The 22,104-nt window shown below is 54.8% G+C and overlaps 1 protein-coding gene across 1 annotated transcript in view; it reads right to left on the bottom strand.

Annotated features, from left to right (window-relative positions):
• Positions 1-3,135: 3,135 nt before the first annotated feature.
• The window catches only part of WNT3A (Wnt family member 3A), a 41,465-nt gene continuing 22,496 nt past the window's right edge, over positions 3,136-22,104 (bottom strand). Inside the window, exons 3-4 of the mRNA XM_063095271.1 lie at positions 5,727-5,992; positions 3,136-3,615 (exon numbers count right to left, since the gene is read on the bottom strand). Coding sequence (XP_062951341.1) covers positions 3,136-3,615; positions 5,727-5,992 — 746 coding nt within the window. The remainder of the gene's footprint in view (positions 3,616-5,726; positions 5,993-22,104) is intronic.

Consider the following 22,104-nt stretch of genomic DNA (forward strand, 5'->3'; position numbering starts at 1 on the left):
CCCCACAAACAGCTTCCTTCTGGCTTTCTCCCTCTGTCCCCGGCTGGCCAGTGAGGGCTTCCCAATTCCAAGACTCTTGGTGAATTGTTATAGCAAACAGACACCCAGGAGGTCCAGGAGGCTCCTCCTGCCCTCCTGCAGCCTGCTGTCTTCCAGCCACCTTGCAAATGGCCCAGGCAGGGTGGTTGTGCTGGGCTGGGGCCTTGGAGAGGGTGGTGCTGGGCCTGCAGCTGTTAGCCACCCTGGCCTCCTCAGTATGCTCCTCTGTGTGGTCTGGCTGGACATCAGGGTGGGCCCAGAGGTGGGGCAGGCAGGGATAACCACAGAGGAGAATGGGGACCCTGGGCAGGGCTCAGAGAGGTGAAGGTGTGGCCTCGGGAGAGACTTCTGTCTCCTGCAGCCTCAGTTTCCAAGGTGCACCCTGCACCCCAAGGGAGGCTGGGCATGGTTATGTGAGGCATCCATCCAGCCAGAAGGCTTGCTTGTCCTGGGGGCTCTCCCTGCCTGGCCTGGCTGAGGCCACAGATCACCTGAGAAGGCAGGCAGGAGTGTGGGGGCTCCCACAGGCAAGGCTACCCCTGCCCACAGCCCCAGGAGGGCCCTGCCCACTGTTGGGAATTTAAGGGACTCCTGGTGGCTGGTCGCATTGTCAGGTGCAGTGTATGTGACTGGGATCCAACTGATCCTACACTTAGAGGCCACCAGCAGCCAGGCCACTGTCCCCAAAGCCAGAGAGCCCAGACACATACATAGCTGGTACTTGGATGTTGGCTGAGTGAATATGAACTTTTGGGAAAGTGACTTGGCTGATGTCTTCCATGAACCACGGACTCCTATGGGGTCTCGGCCTGCCATCCGTGCACTGGGGATGTCATGGTGTCCTGGTCGCAGCAGAGCTACCTTACCTGGCTCCTACCTACCACCCTGTTTTAACTCTCCCATCAGAGGCTTCTGCCCTGCCTCTGGTATAGGTACAAGTGGCTGTCCCCTTCTTCCCTTGGTCTGGCTGTCCCTATCCCTTCTCCCTGAAATTCTGGCCACCTCCGAGGCACGCTGACAGCCTCCTCCCCACCATGGCCTGCAGGCAAGCCCGGTTCCCCCGGACCCAGCCCCTGAGCTGAGCCAACCCCTTCTCCACATCCCCAACACCATGCCGACCCGCCACCAAGACACTGGCAAAAACCACAGGCTTGTTTGGTTGCTTCTTCTTTTTTATTTTCCCCATGTTCGAAACTCACAAGCTATGACTAAAATAACTTCTTTCATAGAAAGAAAAGGGAAAAAAACAACACAACTTTTCGTCTAACTCCAGTGTATGGTAGACATAGCAGCATCGGAAATAAAATTAAAACCAAAAATGCAAAATTCGAGGCAGAGGACGGCTGCGTCCCCTCTTCGGGGCTCTCAGGGCCGTGTCTCCTCCCCCTGGCTCGAGGGTGGGAGCTGGTTCACAGTGGCAGAGGCTGAGGGGTGCTCTCGGTGGGGCCCCGGCAGGGTGGGGTCAGCGGCCTCTCCTTCCCTTGCCGGGAGGACAAATCGGATGTTCTCCCGACTGGAGGTTCCAGGACAATGGCTGGTGGCAGGTAGGTCTGGCGACCATCGCCTCAGCAGCAGGACCGAGGGTCAGTCCCGGCCACGAGGGGCGGAGAGGGACACCACCTCGCCTCGGGGCTGTGGGTCCTCTGTCCGCAGCATGGTCGAGGGCTGATGACCCCCAAACCTCACAAACAACCTCAAAAGAGGCCAGAGGCCCTGGGCAGCCTTGGGGGCTGGGGCTGTCTTCCTGTCTTTCCCTGACAAGGGGCTGTGAACAGAGGGAGGGGCTGAGGCCCAGAGAGGCGGGGGAAGGATGGCACCAGAGGAAGGAGAGTCGGGCACAGCTGGCCAGGCAGGGAGCTGGGACCAACCGTAGGAACATTCCCTGGGAAGAGGAGCTGGGTGTCCGATGCCAGGGCAGAGGCAGACCTCAGGGAAGAGGCCCAGGATTGCAGGCCCCTCTGCAGCCTGCTTCTCCCAGGACTGACCTTGGTCATTGGAGTTGGGGGCCGGGGCGGCTGGGGCTCTGAGGCTTTCTCTGAAGGGTTCCTGGTCGGGAGCGTGGGCAAATCCCAGGCCGAGGGAGGGGGTGCCACAGGCCTCCCCATGCCTGGATCACTCCAGAGCGCGGGACTTGGAGAGGGGCTCTCAGATCCTAAAGGCACGGGGTGGGGGTGGGGGGCCCGACCCCGCCTCATGGGATCTCCGAGGCTCATTCCGCCAGGAGATGCTACGAGGTGGCCGGAGGGAACCTTACTGGTGGGCTGGGAGCAAGGAGATGGTCGGCTAAATCCCCTGCTCAGGAGCCTCGCCCCACTCAGGACCCAGAGAGGAACCGTGCCCCCACTGTAGCTCCACCCTATCCAGGGAGAAGCCCCCCCCAAAGGAAACCCCATCCCCACTGGAGTCCAGTCCCACCTCGGAGCCCTGCCCGCAGAGAGAAGCCTCACCCGCAGGGAGTAGCCCACACCAGAGCCAGGCCCCATCCAGAGCCCCACCCCCACTGGGAGGGACCTCGACCCTTCAGGAGGAACTCTGTCCCATCCAGGCAGAAGTCCTGCTCCCATTGGCGCCCTGTCTCACCCAGGAGCCCCACCCCCATCAGGAGGAGCCCCACCCCTAGGTGGCAGCCCTAGCCAGTCCAGGGAGGAGCCCCGCCCCACCAGGGAGAAGCCCCTCCCCCAAGTAGGAGCCCCACCCCCAAGTAGGAGCCCCACCCCCAGGGGGAGCCCTAGCCAGTCCAGGGAGGAGCCCCGCCCCACCAGGGAGAAGCCCCACCCCCAAGTAGGAGCCCCACCCCCAAGTGGGAGCCCTGGCCAGTCCAGGGAGGAGCCCCGCCCCACCAGGGAGAAGCCCCTCCCCCAAGTAGGAGCCCCACCCCCAAGTGGGAGCCCTGGCCAGTCCAGGGAGGAGCCCCGCCCCACCAGGGAGAAGCCCCACCCCCAAGTAGGAGCCCCACCCCCAAGTGGGAGCCCTAGCCAGTCCAGGGAGGAGCCCCGCCCCACCAGGGAGAAGCCCCTCCCCCAAGTAGGAGCCCCACCCCCAGTGGGAGCCCTGGCCAGTCCAGGCAGGAGCCGGCGCCAGGTGCGCCGCCGCCGCCTACTTGCAGGTGTGCACGTCGTAGACACGCGCGCACTCTTGGCAGCTGACATAGCAGCACCAGTGGAAGACGCAGTGGCACTTCTCCCTGCGCCGCTCGGTGCGCGCGTTGTGGCCACGGCCGCAGCACAGCAGGTCGCAGCCGTCGATACCGTGCGAGCTCACGTTGCAGGTACGGTCGCGCGTGCCGAAGGAGCCCGTCTCGGGGTTGGGCTCGCAGAAGTTGGGCGAGGCCTCGTAGTAGACCAAGTCGCGATCCGTGGGCACCTTGAAGTAGGTGTAGCGCGGCCGCAGCGTCTCCACCCAGCCGCGCGACTCGCGGTGCTTCTCCACCACCATCTCTGAGGCGCTGTCGTACTTGTCCTTGAGGAAGTCGCCGATGGCGCGGAAGTCGGGCTGCGACCACCAGCAGGTCTTCACCTCACAGCTTCCCGACAGCCCATGGCACTTACACTTGAGGTGCATGTGGCTGGCGATGGCCTAGGGGGAGGAGGGGAAAGCACGCAGGAACGTCAGGATAGCCCCCCCCCGGGGGTCCCTGCACTTTGCCTGCATCCCACCTGCTCCATAAATCCTTGGGGATTCCCAGGCAGAGCAGGGGCCCTATCCGTGGAGCCCCAGTGCCACTCCCCTTCCCATGGTGCAGGTACCTGTGCCATGTGCCTCCCCTGCATACCCAAAGCCTGTAGAGGGCAGGAGCTGGGGGGGGGCCCCTCTCTCTATCTAGCCCTATATCTACCATGCAGTGAAGGAAGGAAGGTGCTGTAATGTATTGCTGTATACAGGAGGGGAGATATTCATCCAGACCTGAAGAACCCAGAAATGCTGACCAGGGAAGTTGCATATGAGCTGGGCGGACAGGCTAGGGGTCCTGAGCATGGGTAGGGGGACTGGCCCAGGAAGCTGGTCCCTTTATGGGAGGTGGGAGGCCTTGGGGGCCTGAGGACCTTGGGCAGGGCCTGGGTGAGGAACCCATGTTTTTTCCTGCAACAGTGGGGAAGAGGTAGAATGGAGGGTCCCTTCTCCTGGCTTGAACCCCTCCTTCTCACACTGGCTTTTTCTCATGTGCATCTGTAAAGTATCCCCTGCCCCCACCCAATCCAGTTTGTCTAATATCCATTTTCTTCTTTCTTTTGTGGCCAGGTTTTGGCAAAGAGGAGCCATCACCACCTATTTCTGCTTCCTGGGGAGCTCTTTTTATCTCATAGCCTTGATATATTTGTTGGATATATATGAGAACGTATCCTCCCATGTGGGTAGCCTTTTCAGTCCTACCGTGGTGTCTTTCTATGAACAGAAGTTCTTAATTTGAATACAGCCCATATTATTCCATTTTTCTTTCACTGTAATTTTTTTTTTTTTGGCTTGTTTAAGAAACCTTTGTCTACTCTAACGCCAAAAAGATATTCTCTTATGCTTTCTTGTAAATGTTTGATTGTTTTACCTCTCCCATTTGGGTTTTTAATTGCTTTTTACATATGGTGAGGTGGGGGTTCAAAGTTAATCTTTTTCCATATTGCTACCTGTCTTAGTCTTTTCTGTGCTGCTAACAGAATGCCTGAGACTGGGTAATTTATAGAGAATAGGGGCTGGCTGGTTAGCTCAGCTGGTTAGATCCTGGTGTTATAACATAAAGGTCAAGGCTTCAGATCCCTGTACCAGCCAGCTGCCAAGAAATAAAATAAAATAAAGAATGGAAATGTAGTCTTTCACAGTTTTGGAGGCTGGAAAGTACAAGATCAAGGTACTGACAGGTTAGAGCTTGGTTTTTCTACTTCCAAATGGCATCCTGAAAGCTGCATCCTCCAGAGGGGAGGAACACTATGTCCTCACATGGGAGGAGAAAGAGAGCAAGCAAGAGAGAGAGAATGCCCAATCCCACAACACATGTCCTTATATGGCAGGAGAGAGACAGAGAGACAGATAGAGAGGGAACTGGCCTCAGCAGACACCGAATCTGCCATGCTGTGATCTTGGACTTCCCAGGTCTCAGAACTGTGAGCAATAAATCCCTGCTGTTTGTAAATCACCCAGTTTAACATACTTTGTTATAGTCGTCTGCTTGGGCTAAGACACAAGGCTCACAAAGTGCTTCACAGGTTAGTTGCTGACAGTCTTTCCAGTTAAATGCTTTGTTCTTTGGCACTCCATACTCTCCCCAGACTATATCACTTGCAGTCTTTCACCTCTGGGCTGCCTGGGGGGTTCTTCCTCCACCCACCTAAATAACTGTCACATCTTGGCACCTTGTGTGTGTGCACTTTCTCATCACAGAACTCCCCATGATGCTCTGTAGCCACCTCAATGTCCCCCTCCCTGTAGTGTGCAGGGGCTTCTCCTTCCTGATGAACCCAAGTCCACAGGTGGGCTTGCTGCCCCCTAGGAATACACTGGATGCTTGTGGAGCAACTGGACAGTGCTGAGCTCAAACAGCCCTGGGCAGGAGGTGAGCAGACCCCCAGCCTGGCCACATAAACAGCCCCACTGCCCTCCATCCTTCTCCACCGGGTCACACACCTCCAGGGACCAGGGCTCACACCCTGCTGAGGAAGCTCCTATTTCCCTAGGGCCCTCGGGGGCTGCACACATACCTGGCGTCCAGCCTCATTGTTGTGGCGATTCATGGCTGAGCGGGCATCTGGCCGGTTCTCCCGGGCATCTGCAAACTCCCGAGACACCATCCCACCAAACTCGATGTCCTCACTGCAGCCACCCCACTTCCAGCCCTCGCCCGGTGAGCCCTGATGGCGGCTACTGCAGCCACAGATGGCAGCCGAGCCCTCCGCACAGGAACGCGTCACTGCAAAGGCCACTCCGGCTGAGGCAATGGCATGGACAAAAGCGGACTCCCTGGTGGCTGTGGAGAGAGGGGAGACATGGAGTTAGCAGGGCCCAGTGTGGATAGCATGGGGTGGCGGAGCCGGGGATTAGCAAGGGCTTGCCTGGGGGAGATGGCTGCACTTCTTTTTTTTTAAAAAAAAGATGACCAGTAAGGGGATCTTAACCCTTGACTTGGTGGTGTCAGCACCACGCTCTCCCAAGTGAGCGAACTGGCCATCCCTATATAGGGATCCGAACCCGTGGCCTTGGTGTTATTAGCACCACACTCTCCTAAGTGAGCCACGGGCCAGCCCTATGGCTGCACTTCTGAGCTGGGCACTGGGCACCCACGTTGGGCATGGGACAGCTGGAACCACACCACAGGAACCAGGAGTCAGGGAGAGAGGGCTGCAATGGGGAGGGTGGGTGTCCATGAACAAGGACCCAAGGAGAAGGGAGAATGTCGTCCAAGAAGGACATGAGGGGCCATCCAGCTCGTGGAAGGGTGCTCAACATCATACGTTGTCTTAGTCTGTCTTGTATTGCTCTAACAGAACATCTGCACTTGGGTATTTATAAAGAAAAGGGGCTTATTTGGCTCAGGACTGTAGGCGGGGAAGGCCGTGACTGGGTAGCTGTGTCTGGCAGGGCCACAGGCTGCTTCCACTTAAGGCGGAAAGCAGAGGGGAGTGGGCGCGTGCAAAGAGCTCACAGGGTGAGAGAGAAGCCAGAGGGAGAAACCAAAGAAGCCAGACTCTCTTTAACAACCTGCTCACTCACTCACCCCTGAGGGAGGGTATTAATCTATTCACGAGTGGTGAGGGGTTTGCCCCCATGTCCCAAACACCTCCCAACACTGCCACATGGGGATCAGATTTCAACATGAGTTTTGGAGGGGACAAACATCCAAACTGTAGCAGGCGTCATGGGGCCAATGCAGATTAAAGCCAAACACGGTACCACTTCACACCCCCTGGGAGGAATCATAAAGTCAGACTAGCAAGTGTTGGGAAGATGTAGAGAAACTGGGACCCTCGTACGTGGCTGGGTGGAAGGAAAATGGAATTCGGTTTAGCAGCAAGAAAAATAGCATAGATGGATCTCAAAATAATCCCGCTGACTTCAAAAAGGCAACAACAACAACAAAAAACCCAAAACAAACACAAAGATCCACTCTCCTGGTGCCCGGATGGCCCAGGTGGAAACCCCAAGTGTGGCGCCTGGCCTGGCATGCTGCCAACTTCCACTGTTCTCCACTATTCCCTTCCTCACCCTGAACACTAGGCACCTGCCTAGCCCAGCTGTAGGGCTGCCTCTTCTGGAACCTTCTCAAGACCAGTGGCCTCCAGCGTGCACTCTGCCCAGTACTAGCCCCATGTGACCCAGGATGCCCCCAGCCCCAAGCTTGGGCCTGCAGACTCTGAGAGCTGCAGGATGCCCGCCGGGGGCAGTGGCCACTACTCACCCCAAGGACAGGTGTTGAAGCTTCCTCCTTTCCCAGATGTGGAGACAGACTGAGAGGGGGATGTGGCATTATTTTTGCAAAAGTGTATGGAGTGGGGAGGGTGGCTGGAGCTTGGGAAGAAGTTGGTGAGGCCAGGATGACAGGGAGGCACAGGGCGTCCAGGCAGCCTGGGCTTTGCAGATGTCCTATCTCAAGCTGGGTTTCCCCTGGCATCATGTCTCTGTGGGACATGCATCTGCTCTGGGCAGGAGGAGGAGGGGATGGGCCCATGCAGGGCCCAGTTTTTGCAGATGGAAGGCACTCCTTCCTTGACCCGCCATCTGACATAGGTGTGCGGAGCCCCTGCTGTTTGCCAAGCGTTGTGTTCCTTGCGTTCAGAGCTGGGGAGCAGCAGGGAGCCAAACCTGATCTGCTCATTAGCAGGGACTTTACAAATGTAGCTTAAAAACGCTCCAGGCTTTGGAGACTGTAGGCCCAGGTCTGAACCCTGGCTTGCCCTCCGGGGATTGGTGTGCCCTTGGGCAGTTTCCTCGAGATTTCTGCTTCTGTCATGAGGGGTTCTGACCTCCACCTTTACTTGACTCTGACCTTCTATCTTCCCTTAGGGCCCTGGGCTGGCAGGAGACAGAAGGGAGCAGAAAGGAGGTCCCTTTGATTGGAACAGGAAGAAGGCCACTGAGGCTCTTTGGATGAGGCAGGGGTCTGAGTGTGTGCCCTGCCATGTCCCCCAGCTCCTCCTAGACAGGGGCTCCCAATGGGCCCCTCACAGTTACAGGAGAGTCATCACAAGGGGCCCGTGACTCTTTGCCCTACCGGGACATCCAGGAAAATTTTGTCCTGGGTGGGTAGGGACGGGGTAGGTGGGTTGCAGGGCTGCTCTCCACACTGTCTCCATCTGAACCCTGGGAGAGCAGCCCCCGGGGCTCACAACTGAGCTGAGTCCCAAAGCCCAGGCAGGCAGGGCGAGTGTGCACAACGAGACACACCAATACACAGCCATCCCTGAAAAACGCACATTTACTCCCGCACAAGAACACAGCGGAATGCGTTTGAGGCTGTGTTTTGTATCGGCTTCTCCCCTGGTGGGCGGACACAGGTCTCTTTGAGCCCCCCAGGCCTGCTTTTGGAGACACCCTCTTGACAGCCCTCTGCAGGCCCTGGCCACCTCCCCCTCTCCCCAGGGCCCTGTCCCAAGCAGGCCTGCACACCCCCAGCTGCAAGCCAAGAAAGGAACTCTCCATGTCATCTGTATCCACCTCCCACAATAGGTAAGGCCGGAAACTCGGCCTTGTCCCCACTGGCTTGCTCAGGCCTACTGAGGTGGCCCTGGGAACTCCCAGCCCATCCTGCCCCTCCTGGTCCTTCTCAGCGAGCCCATCTCCCACCTGGACCTGAAGAGGTTCCTAGTTGGGACCCTCACCCCTAGCCTCCTTCCCCAACCCCAAACCTCACATATGCACACACATGCTGCAGGCTGAGCTCTTTGCCTGATGCCAATCTGGCCGTGCCAGGCCCCTTCCTGAATTCTCAAAAACTGTCTCCTCGCCTTACCTTGCTGCCTGTGTCCCCACCCGCTCAGTGGGGTAGCAACTCGGGTCCCTGGTCTTGTCCACGTCTGGTGTGTGGCCACAGCAGTCTTTGGGGCCCTCCCAGGCCCTGATGAGGGCTCCCTCCGACACCAGCCTCAGCTGCTCCTCAACTGGGAGGATTTGCCCTCGTGAATCGTTCCCCAGCTGGACGTTTCCTGGGGCAGGGCCTGGGTCTTGCTCACCTTTTACTTTCACTCTGGAGCACAAGGCCCACTCCCTAGATGTTCGCTGGGGTCAGAGGAAAGGGCGGAAGCCCTGGCTGGGGAGGGACATCAGGTGGGTCTGAGCCCAACTTGGCAGGGACCTCTGCCCCTCCAAGGGGTCTTTGGATGGGTCCTTGGATGGACCCCGGACAGCCCTCCTGCCATCTCCTTTCCCAAAGAGCAGCCAGGCAGCCACGTCCGCCACACCACCCCGAGACACTTGAAGCCCCTAGCCCCAGCCCTGTTTTCCTTTCCTAATGTAATTCAGCTCACAAGCACGACTGGAGTGGCCTTTGGCTGGGCCCAAGGCACCTGAGTGAGTAAATGCTGACATGGGCTGGACACAGACCACGTCCTTCCATCCCTCCATTTAGGAGCCCCTGTCCTTATTTTGTTTTTAAAGGACTCAGGATGCCTCCTCCCTAGTCCTCCACCTCAAGCCTGGGTTAGAGGCCATGAGCAGGGCTGCCCGTCAGCCCCTTTTCCTGGACACATCCTCCAGGCAGCTCAGGAAGTACAGCTGAGCTATGTCCTGGGCACTCCTGGAACCATTCTCAGTGCCAGGCATCCCAAGCCCTGAATACCCTACCCTGGCCAAGCCTGCCTTCTGCCTGACTCCCAGGAGTCTGCCCCAAAGGCCGGCTCCTCCTTTCCCCACCCTTCTTTGGCTTTTGAGCAGACCCTGAGAGATAAGGGGAGAGCCAGCCTGGGGCCAGGCCTCTCTCGGCCTCACCCATGCCCAGAACAAGCTTGGAGGTCCCTGCTTATCAGAACAGCAGGGCTGCCAGACACACTTGAGGGGAAGGGTGTGCAGAGGAGGGAGGGTGGAGCTCGGGGCTTAAACTTGGAGAGAAAAGGCCTCATTCTTGCCCAGCTCTGTCACCACCGAGCTGGGGGATCCTGCCTCCCTGCTTGGCCTCAATTTCCCTTTCTGTCAAATGGGGAGGTAGGGCTCCTTCCAGATCGAGTCCTGGCAGCCAAGGCGAGCCAGCACAGCTTCAATTGGCTCATTAAAAAATTAAAACAAGAAGTCTCTGCAGTGAGGCTGGGACTCCCAGGACATAAAGCCCCCCTCTGTGAGGCCAGGATAGAAGCCATGGGCTGCAAGACCATAGGTGAGAAAAACTGAGACAGTGTGTTCTGATGAAAAGAGTCTGTTGAAGAGCTGAAGCTGCAAAGTCTCTAAGAAATTTCCCAAGATATTGATAAACTACGAGGGAAAAACTGTAATTGCACTGCAGAAACCTGGCAGACACCACCTTAAGCAAAGGATCGAGGTTAACGTACCAGGAATGGGACAAACAGACACCGTGTGCTTCCCGGATGATGCACAGAGAAGGATACCATATTGCCATCGAGGTATTCAACGTTAGACAAACCCACATTGAGGGCCGCTCTGCAGAATACCTGACCACACTCCTCGGCAATCGATTTTAGGGGCAGGGAGAGGGGAAGGCTGGAGGAGCCTGAGAGATGTGGTGGCTGAAAGCAACGAAGGACCCAGGATGGGATTCTGGGACAGAAAAGCGACATTGGTGGGAAAATGGGTGAAATCTAAGTCTGGAGAGTAGCTCATAGAACGGACTCTTAGTATTGAGGGATGTGGCACGTTATGTAGCATATCTGCAGTATGGGAGGCTGGGAGAGGGGACCCAGGACTCTCAGTACCACGCCTGTAAGGTCTCTGTAAGTCTAAAATTATTTCAAAATAAAAAATTTAAAGAGGTCCTAAGGCCATGCAGAAGGAAGACCACCAGAATGTCCAGGTGACATCTCACGGTGGCAGAGGGTGTTATTTTATTTTATTTTTTTGGCACCTGGCTGGTACAGGGTGTTAAAAGGTGGTATTCTAACCGACTGGGCTAACCAGCCAGCCTCACAGAGGATTTCAATCCCAGTAGGACTCTGCCCAGGGGTCTCTGGGCAGCTTTGGGGGGTTCATAACCCCATCATAATGAAATCATGAGCAGAAACGACAGGTTATGTCTGGAAGTGCATGCATTTTTCTGGAGAGAGAATCCATTGCTTTTATCCTGTTTCCACAGGGGTTTAAAACAAAAAGCTTATGAACCACCACCCTGAAGTCATCTCCCTTTACAGAGGTGCTGGGGGCAGGGCTCCCCAGAAGTCCTAGCAAGCAGGGCACAGCCAGAACTCACACCCAGGGTCTGGAGGGCTGGAGGCCTCCTTAATTACAGCCAAGTTCTCTGCCACGAACAACACCTTTGTCAGAGGTTTCTGCTTTTGTTGACACAACAGAGCAGCTAGGGATTGGGGTAGGGTGAAGATTGGGATGGAGGCATCCTGCCCGTGGGAAGTGCCAGCTGCCCAGGAAGCAAGGCAACCATGCTGGTCAGCAGTAAAATGCCTTCTTTCGTGAATGGGCTGTCAGAAGAGGAGGAGGGAGACAAGGGCTACCAGGGGATAGGGTGCTTAGAGACAAAGGCTGCAATGTGCCTAGTCACTGGGGCGGAGCCTGGATGAACCTACCAAGCTCCATAAAGCCTACCCTGCTCAGTCCCAAGATTCTTTCCCACACTGCAGTCAGGTGTTGGGGAAAGGAAGCATTAAGGAAATTGTGTGATGAAATTGCTCTATAAGAGAAGTGAATTCCACCCGGGGAAACCATCTTCCCCAGAAACTTCTTGTGGTCTCATTTAGTAATTATTGATTGAGTTCATGCAAAGGATGCATTATCTATCCTTCCTTCCTTCCCTCCATCCATGTATTACCCATCATCCATCCCCCATCTGCATCCATACGTGCACACATCCACCACCCACCCATCCGTCTATCCACCCACCCACCCATCCATCGTCCATCATCCATCCATCATCTATCCATCCCTTCATCCATTCTCCATCTATCCATCTATTCATCCATCATCCCTTCCCTCTATCATTCACCCATCCTTCTATCCACCCACCTCCCATCCATTCATCACCCATCATACATGCATGCATCCACCCCCTATCCACTTATCCACCCATCCAGTCATCCATCTATCCATTCAGAATCTTTTTTTTTTCTTTTCTGGAGGATCCGAACCCATGGCCTTGGTGTTATCAGCACCACACTCTCCCGAGCGAGCCACAGACTGGCCCCCATCCAGGATCTTATGAGTCCATAGTGACCCAGGCACTAGGCTTAGAACTAGGAGATGAGATGAGTAAGATGCAATGTGCCCTCTTTCAAGGATAAGAAATCTTTGAAAAAGTGTATTGTTGCTCAAGATGATGAAATTTCTAATACCTCAGGCTTTCTGAAAGTTGAAGGAGTTACCTCTCCTGGTGGTAATTAAGTAGAGGCTAGATGACCCACTGTCAGGTGGAGGGAATCCCTACCCTGGAAAGGAGGAGGATAAATCAGGGGAAGCCTTCTCTACCTGTAATGTGAGGCTCTGCTGATGTAGTCAGGTTCTTGACACTGGGCTGTGCCAAGTGGCCTGCCTTTGGGAGCTTACAGTTCACAAGGGAGAGAGTAAGGGGAGCAAGGGCACACCGCAAGGCTTGGAAACATGAGCTCTGGGTCAGGTCTAGGATGGGTGGATGATGGATGGCAGATGGATGAATGGGTGTATGGATGGATTGATTATGGATGATGTATTGATGGATAATGGATTGATTAATAGAAGGTGGATGTATATGGTGGATGGATGGATGATGGTTGGATGGGTGGATAAATGAATAGAAATAGATGATGGATGGTTGGTGGATGGATGGTAGATAGTGGATGATGGGTGGATGGTGGATGAGAGCATGAATGGATGTTTAAATAGATGGTGGATGAATAGATGAGTGGATGGAAGGAAGGTTAGATGGATGAATGAATAAATGAATGATGGTTTAGATCCCCATACTGGCCAGCCACCAAAAAAAAAAGTAAGACAAGAAAAGAATGATGGATGATGGATGGGTTGATGGTGGATGGATGAATGGATGATGGGTGGATAATGGATGGTGGAGGGTGGGTGGATGAATGTGTGATGGATAAATGGTTGGATAAATGAATGGATGATGGGTGAGTGGTGGGTGGTCGATAGATGCACAAATGCATGTATGAATAGATGGTGGAAGAATAGATGATTGGATGGGTGGGTGGTGGAAGGATGGATGGATAGTGAATGCTGGAGAGAGGATGGATGGATATGTGGGGAGATGAATGAATTGGATGGATGGATGGATGGATGATGGACAGTGGATGAATGGTGGATGGATGGGTGGGTGAGTGGGTGGATGGATGGATGAAGAACGGACAGTGGATGGACTATGGATAAATGGATGAATGATGGGTGGATAATGGATGATGGTGTGTGGATGGATAGAGGAAGGATCCTGGGGCAGGCAAGGGAGTCCTGTGTGGTGGGAGCTGGGCATCTAGGGGAGGGCAGTAGAGATGCTCAGTGGGGCTTCATCTCAGCTGAGGGCAGCCCTCAAGTGCTGGGAACCACGAGATGAGCTTTGGTAGTTACTTCTTCCTGGCTCTCAGAACTTTTGAACTGGAGGGATCTTAACAAATCCCTGTTTCTAGATTTAGATTTCGTAGGTGGTCAAGTACCAGAGATCATTTGGGGACTGAAGGAGGACTGCCAAGTGTTATTTTGTTGAGAGATGCTAAGAAATATAAAAAATGACTATCATCACAATTTCAGAGAAGGACTTTTGAACCACAGACAGAAAGGATGTATTTCCAGATTCCTATATGTTGAAGATCATTTGCACAAATCATTCCAAGGTCCTTGTCTTTCACATATCACCATGAAGCTCGTTGGTTGTCCACTGTTTATTAAGCACTGACTGTCTTCTACGGGGACAAGCAGGCCATAGCCTCTTGTCCCCTGGAGCTGACCTTCTCCCGGGTAGGTCACCCAGGAGGCCATTTCTGCAGGGATGGATGTGTTCTCAGAAGGTAGGTGCTGAGGGAGCACAACCTGGAGGCTGCCCTGCCTTGGGGCAGCAGTGGGGAGAGGGGGTCCAGATGAATAGTTTTATTTACCAATGAGAGAACCAACCAGCCCAGACAAGAAGATTCAGAGAGGGTCAACCACAGGCCTCAGGCTGCACAGCAGTGAGTACAGAGCCCAGACAGAGGGGTCCTGAGAGAGGTTTCTGCACCAGTGGGCAGTGGCTCTTTGGCCTGATCTCTACCCGAAGGCAGATCCCTGGGGCTCAGCCTGAGCAGGGGGATGTGCCTCTGCCTCTCTGGCTGTGCCTGGGGGCAGCTGATCTCCTTCCCTGGGAGCTCAGGACGCTGCCTGCGTACAGCTTTCCCCTTGCCACTGGCCCACGCTCACCTGGGCGTCCCTCCCCAGCCCTGTGACTCCATCTCTCCTTCAGGCAGTGCTAGCCAGCTGGCTGGATACCCCAGCTCCAGTGGGGGTGCGCAGATGGAGGGCAGGACAACCACGATGGCCATCCTGGCCCAGGCACGAAGGCTCCAGCTCCTATGTATTTCTCCACTGCCAGGCAGGGAAGCTCTGCAGAGTGCCCTCCTGGCAATTCTCGTCCCTGCCCATGACGACGGAAAGTGCATACTCCGCTTCTCACTACCCACGCCACTGGTCTGACCCCAGCCTGGTCTGAGAGCCCCTTCTGAGTCGTCCCCCAGTCCCGAATGCTCCACGCAGGGGGTGCACCTCCCTGTTGTAACTGCTGGTGCCCAGGGGCTGGCCTTCAGGAGTCCCAGTCAGAGGAGGGTCACAGGGAACTCAGGCCCCCTCACGGCTGCTGCACTGGCACAGTTACAGCACCCCCTCCTCACGCCTGGCATGCGCCAGGCCTGAGGGGACAGTGGCAGTCCCTGGAGGCACTGGGTCCCTTTCTCCTGGGGGCACCCCCTGTCTCCAGGACTGGGGGCTCGCTCAGGCTCCCGTCTGCCCACCTCACACCTGCGGGTCAGAGCCCAGCCACCCGCCGCCTGCTCAGACTGGTCAGGGGCCTGCAGGTCACTGTGGGGGCGGCCGGCGTGGCCGCCTGGACCTCTCGTCATCCGGGACCGTCCCCGCCCCCCCCCCCCCCGGAAAGGACAAACTCAGTTTTCCCCATTCCTGTCGTGAGGCCTCGAGGAGCTTCCAGAACATTCAACAGGTGGTCACGGCTTTCCCCACCCACGCCGAAAGCGGCCGGCCGGCCGGGCATCTCGGGCGCCCCACCTTCCCTCGCCCGGCGGCCCCTCCCAGGCGCGGCGGAGCCAGGCGGCCGGGAGGGGGTGTCGCGGTGGCATTGGGTCATCACGCGGCGGCGCGTCGCGCACAAAGGCCCGGAGCCACCTGAGAGCGGAATGCGCTCGCGCCCCGCCGCGGCCGCGGCCCCTGACACCGCCGGGCGGCGCGCGCGGCCGGGAGCCCAGCCTTCCCGCTGCGGCCCGGGAATGCGGCTTTGTGCGGCGCTGTCACGCCGCGTCAGGCCCACAATGGCCGGCGACGTTTTGTATGAGTTTCCCCCCGGCCGGTGATTAGGCGACGCCGGCCCGTCATAGCAACCTGGAAGCACGCGCCCCCCGCCGGCCGTCGGGCGCGGGGGAAATCCCTATTCAGACGCTCCCATTCAACGGTCCCGAGGGCGTGTGAATCGCCAGGAGCGCTCTCACTTTTCCCTTGTGCTTAATCTTGTCGTCGTCGCCGGGGATATTGTGCTCCGAGCGGGGCGCGGCGGGGTGTCGGCCGGGGTCCCCGTCCCACTGCGGAGAGTTAATGATATACTGCAGCGGCCGCTGGAACCAGGGACAGCCCCCACCCCCCAACGAAGTCGAAACGGCAACACTTTCCGATGGGGGGTCAGGGGTCGCAACCTGCGTTTGGGGACGCCGGGCCCCTAAGAGCCGCCCTGTCCGTCCCCGCCTGAGCCCGGGGCTCCGCCGCGCTGGCCGGCCGGCCCCACCCCCTCTGCGGACACCCCGGGAGGCGGAAGGACCACCCCCGAGGGCTCTGCCAGGGGCGGGATGAGGCCGGCCGGCTCCCCCCTGCTCAACCCCCAAGTAGAGTGGCGGTTGTTGGAAGTCGGGGAGACTGGGGGGCTTGTCCCAGGACTGACCAAGGGCTCGGCGGGGAGAGAACAGGGGTCCTGGCACTCAGCACACACGTACTGAGAAACTGCTCCGGCCTCACTGCCTGCCCTCCCTTGGGGCTCGAGGGACCCTGCGGAACCAGCCGGGATTCTGACCCTGATGTGCTTTGGGTGGAGTCAGCCTGGGGTTCCCAGCAGATGCAGGGCAGCCCCAACTCAGCCGCGGGACATGAGGTGGAGGCTGGACATACCTCACAGCACGTGAGGGCCGGCCCACTGCACAACCAGAGCTCCCAGGTACTGCTGTGGGACAAGTGGAGAGGGGATGCCCCACCCCAGGGTGCAGAGAGGGAACCCTGAGCCTGGAATCGCTCTGGAGGTGTCCTTGGGGAGTCTCACCAAGTGCATGGATGTTTGGATCCCCTATAACAGGGGAGCTGCCCTGGCCCTGGGGCCCGTGGGTGACTCTGGATCTGGCCAACATCAGTGGGGGCTAAGTGTGTGGGCACAGGCTAAGGCCGCAGCATCCGGGGCTTCTGGACTCTGAGCCTCACCCCCTCACAGCCCCCGTACCCTTTTCTAAGGTGCAAATGCCCCATGCAAAGCTCGTGCCACCTGAGATCCTGGCCTGCTGCGTCCACTGGTCTCCTCTGGGCATCCAGGCCCTGGCTGGCTCAGCCACTGTTTTACCTGACTGCCATCTGTGGGCCCTGGGCTCTGGGCCCCACCAGCCTTCTCCAGGCAGACCCACCCTGCCCTGCCTCTGTGCCTGCTTCCTCCCCATCAGCTTCACCTTGCCAGGGGTGAAGAGAGGGGTATCGCTGGCTCTGGAGGAAAGCAGGTCCTCCAGGTGCCCGGGGCCTGCCCTCGGGGACAGATAAGCTACACTCCATGCACTCAAAATTCTTCAAATGCCTTCTGCCAGGAGGCAGATTGAGTATGTCCTGCTACCTTTGGACGCGAGAGGAAAGACCTATTCAGAGCTGGGCTCAGCTTCTGTGCCAGAACCCCACGTTCCAGGGGCTGACAGCTTCTCTCAAGTTCAGTCTGCTGGAGCCGGCCCGGCCCCAGCCCCAGGCCCGACAATGGCAATGGGGCTGGAAACAGGAGGTGTGAGCGCACACTCCTTCCTTCCATTTTCACGCGCCCTACACACACACACACACATGCTCACATAGTGCACACACGCACGTGCACATGCACACACGTATAACACATTACGTGCATGCACACACGTACTAAGCATGCCCACATGCACACACTCAGGTGCATGCACACACACACACACACACACACACACACACACACACACACACACACACACACACACACACACACGAGGCTGGGCTCCTCTCCTCACAGCTGGCTGGGCGGTGTTAAATTCTGTTCAACGAGGCCGCCTCAGCAGGGGTGGCCAGCCACCCTGCAGTCCCTGCTACAAAGGCCAGGGTGACCTTTGACATGATTAGGGTTGCCCTGACCCTAATCCAATCAGATTGATTATGGTGGCGGGCAGGCCGGACCTCCACAATGGCCTCCCAAGCCAGCTTCTCTCCGGGGCACCTGGTGGGCTCCTTCCTCCCCCAGCTACCAGGAATCCAGCTGTTTCTGAGTCCCCATGGCAGGCAATGGGGCAGGAGCCAGAGCTTTCCCTTTCCTATTAAACTGAGCAGGGTGGGGGTGAGGGGATGTCTGAGACCCTGTTCATCAGTGGGAAAGAAGGAGGCATTCCAAGGGAAGGGGAAAGAAGAGAGGGCAGCCAGAGATGCAGAGGGGAGGACAGGTGGGGAGGGAGCCTGGAAACCGGGGTGGAGCTCAGATACATTTGCAGGGGGACAGTGGCCGGAATGCATCAGGGAGCTGGGACGCAGGCAGCTTTCAGAAAGTGAGGGGCGGGCACAGAGTATCAGGGGCTCCCTCAGGCCCCTGCCCAGAAGCTAGTGCTCTGCAAGGCCACTTGTCCCTGGTGAACTGCATTTATCTAAGAGCCCCTTTGGAAAACTCTCAGGGATCCTGAAGACCCTCCTCCACCGCGACCCCAGACACATGATGGGGAGGGCGTCCTCAGGAGTCTTAGCCCATCCCCCTCCCTCCCACCTGCACACTGCACCTGCCTGGTACCTCCTGTAATCCCTAAACTATGCTGTGTCATCACTGGTACCCACCTGGGGGGTCTGCTTGCCCCCACATCTGGTCTCCCCATGTCTGCCCCACCCTTTGTTTGGGCTGCTCCCTGTGCCTGGGGACTTTGGAACCAGGCTGTCAGGGTTCGAGCCCTGGTGCTTCTGTGTCCTCATTTGTAAAACAGAGTCACCACAGTGCAGGTCTTGCCAGATGGGTGTTAGGATTTGAATGGCTACTGTGCATCAAACAGTGAAACAGTGCCTGGAAAATATTATATATGTGTGTTTTACAGAAAGAAGGAAAGGAAGAGGGGGAGAGAGAGAGAAAGAGAGAGAGAGAGCGAGAGAGAGAAAGGAAAGGAAGGAAAGGAAGGAAGGAAGGAAGAATATCCTTCAAGATCCAACCCAAGTGCCACCTCCTCCAAGAAGCCTTCCCAGGATTCCCGAAGGCATAGCCCATTGACTTTTAGTCACTCACTTAACACATCCTTACTAAGCACCTGCTACTTGCCAGAGCACACTGTATGTGATAGAAGGATGCTGTCACACACTGACCCATGGGAGACCCCCGCAGGTCCCAGCTCTCATTCTAGGGGACTACTGGATCTTTCTGGAGCATGCCTAGCTCTGGTGTAGTGCCGGAAATCAAGAGAGGGGGCCTTCCATCATGACTGGGCCTTGTAAAAACTCAGGCACTTCCAATTCCATTTTCCACAAAATTTAAGGAGGACCTAATTGACTCATGCGCTGACAGATTTTAAAACCTTTTTTTAAAAAAAGTTATTTTGGTTAGCTCATGTGGTTAGATTGTGGTGCCGATAACACCAAGGTCACAGATTTGGAACCCCATGAAGCCAACTGCCAAAAAAACAAAAATAAAATAAAATAAAATAAAATTTATTTATACTTGTACATGTTTGTGGAGTACCGTGTGTTGTTTCAATACATGCATGTCCTCTACAATGATTCACTTAGGGCAGATAGCATTTCCATCACCTAACATTTGTTTTTTCATTGTAGGGATTACAGTCGAGATGCTCTTTTGTAGCTGTTTAGAAGTACACGATATAATATCACTAGCTATCATCAGCCTAGAACACCAGAACTTATTTTTCCTATCCACCTGTAGCTTTGCACCCACTAATCCACCTCTTCCCCTACCCGACTCCTGGCCTCTGGTAACCATTATTCTACTCTCTACTTCCATGAGGACCACTTTTTTTTAGATTCCGCATACGACAGAGATCGTGCGGTATTTGTCTTTCTGTGTCTAACTTACTTCACTCGACATAATGGTCTCCAGTTCCATCCCCATTGCTGCAGATGATGAAAACTTTTTGATAGATCACTATGTGATTTTTGGCACATATAACTCCAAAAAAAGTTCAAAGAATTGAGAGACGCATTATAACAAAGCTCTCCTATTGTACCTATTTATTTACTCGAATGAGGTTTCTCACACCTAGTCCTATAAAATTTTAAAAGAGAAAGGGCCCACAGAGAACTTTATACCCAATGGTGAAAGACTGAAAGCTGTTCCTCCAAGATTAGGAAGAAAACACAGATGTCCCCTCTCAACACTGTTATTCAACATGGTCTGGGTCTCCAGTGAGGGCAATTTAGAAAAAAGAGGATCCAGATAAGAAGAAAGAAATAAAACTATCATATATAGAAAGTCCTAAGGAATCCACAAAAAATTTATTAGTACAATAAATGGCTTTAGAAAGGTCATGGAGCACAACATCCGTATTAAAAATCAGTTGCGTTTCTATACACTAGCAATGAACAGTCCAAAAACAAGATTAAGAAAACAATTTCATTTACAATAGCATCAAAAAAAAAAAATGCTTAGGAAAAATTTTAATGAAATAAGTGCAAACTACAAAACATCATCGAAATAAATGAAAGACCTAAATAAAACAGATCAATATTCCATGTTCATGGATTAAAAGACATAAGATCATTAATATTTCCCCAAGACAAAGCAACCTTGAAAAGGAAGAGCAAAGATGAAGGCATTACACTTTCTGATTTCAAAACATATTACAAAGCTATAGTAATCAAAACAGTGTGGCACTGCCATAAAGACAGACATATAGACCAATGGAATAGAATAGAGAGTCCATAAACAAATCCATACATTTAGGGCCAATTGATTTTTTACAAGGGTGCCAAGAACCATTCAGTCAGGAAAACAATAGTCTTTTACAACATCTGGTGCTGGAATAACTGGATTTCCACATGGAAAAAAAATGAAGTTAGAACCCTACCTCCCACCATATACAAAAATTATCTCAAAACAGTCCAAACACCTAAATGTAAGAGCTAAAACTACAAAATTCTTTTCTTTTTGGCAGCTGGTGAGTGCAGGGATCCGAGCCCTTGACTTTAGCGTTATCAACACCACACTCTCCCAAGTGAGCTAACCAGCTGGCCCTAAAACTATAAGATTCTTACAAAAAAGTTAATAATAGTAAATCTTCATGACCTTGGGTTAGGCAATGGTTTCTTAGATATGGCATCAAAAGTCAAGCAACTAAAGAAAAATAGATACATTGGACTTCATCAGGACAGGTGTCCTTTTGCACTTCAAAGGACACCATCAAGAGAGTGAAAAGAGAATCCACAAAATTAGAGAAAATATCTGCAAATCATGTACTGGATAAGGGACTTGCGTGCAGAATATACTTTAAAAACTCTTACAACTCAGTAACAAAAAAGAGAAATAACCCAATTAAAACACAGACAATAGAACTGAATAGACATTTCTCCAAAGAGGATAGAAAATGGCCAATAAATACATGGAAAGACACTCAACATCAGTAGGGCATCAGCTAAATACAAATGAAAACCCCCAGTGAGATACCACTTTGCACCCACCAGGATGGCTAGAATAAAACACACAGACAGAAAATGCCAAGTATTGGTGAGGAACTGGAGAAACCGGAGCTCTCATCCATTGCTGATGGGAATATAATACATGGTTCAGCTGCTTTGGAAAGTTAGGCAGCTCCTCAAAAAGTTAAACACAAAGGTCCCCTATGACCCAGCAATTCCATTCCAAGGTATATACCTGAGAGAACTGAAAACACATGACCACGCAAACAGCAGTATCATTCACGATAGCCAAGGAGCAAAATCACCCCTCAGTAGAAGGATGAACAAACAAACACGGGCCGTCCACGCAATGGGATATTGCTCAGACTTGAAGGAGGTCCTGGTACATGCCCGGGCTCCCCAGCCCACGGATTCAGGGGCTCCAGAGCAGGACACGTTCGCAGTCCTCTCTTGTGGCAGCCTGAGGCACAGGCAGGTTTAGGACCCAGTGCTATAAACTGGCAGTGGGGTTTGCATCTGGCCCCAAAGCCAGTCTGCTGGCGGGGATTCCCACTGATGCAAACCTGCGCTTCTCCCTGGGAGGTGGTCCAATCCAGACACCCCTCAGGCAACCTCTCTGAGGCTCAGCTGGGGCAGAGGGGGACAGACCCATGCTCCTCCAGTGGGGGCCTGGCAGGATCACACAGACTCCTTCCCTGGCATCTGTCCCCTGTGTGTGGAATGACGGGGTCACCATGGAGCTGGCTCTCTCTGGCCTCCAGCTGGGCTCGGCTGTCCAGGGGCAGGGGTCGGTGAGGTGATGTGGGTGCCCTTCCCATCCCCATGAGTGAGAGACACCTGACGTTCTGGGTGCTGCAGCAACTCCCAACAAACTGCCCAGATGGTAGCAGGGCCTTTAGGGAGTGACCATGTTTCTCCCTGACCCCA

This window comes from Cynocephalus volans, chromosome 4 (genome assembly GCF_027409185.1).
Source record: "Cynocephalus volans isolate mCynVol1 chromosome 4, mCynVol1.pri, whole genome shotgun sequence".
Taxonomy (NCBI): Eukaryota; Metazoa; Chordata; class Mammalia; order Dermoptera; family Cynocephalidae; genus Cynocephalus; species Cynocephalus volans.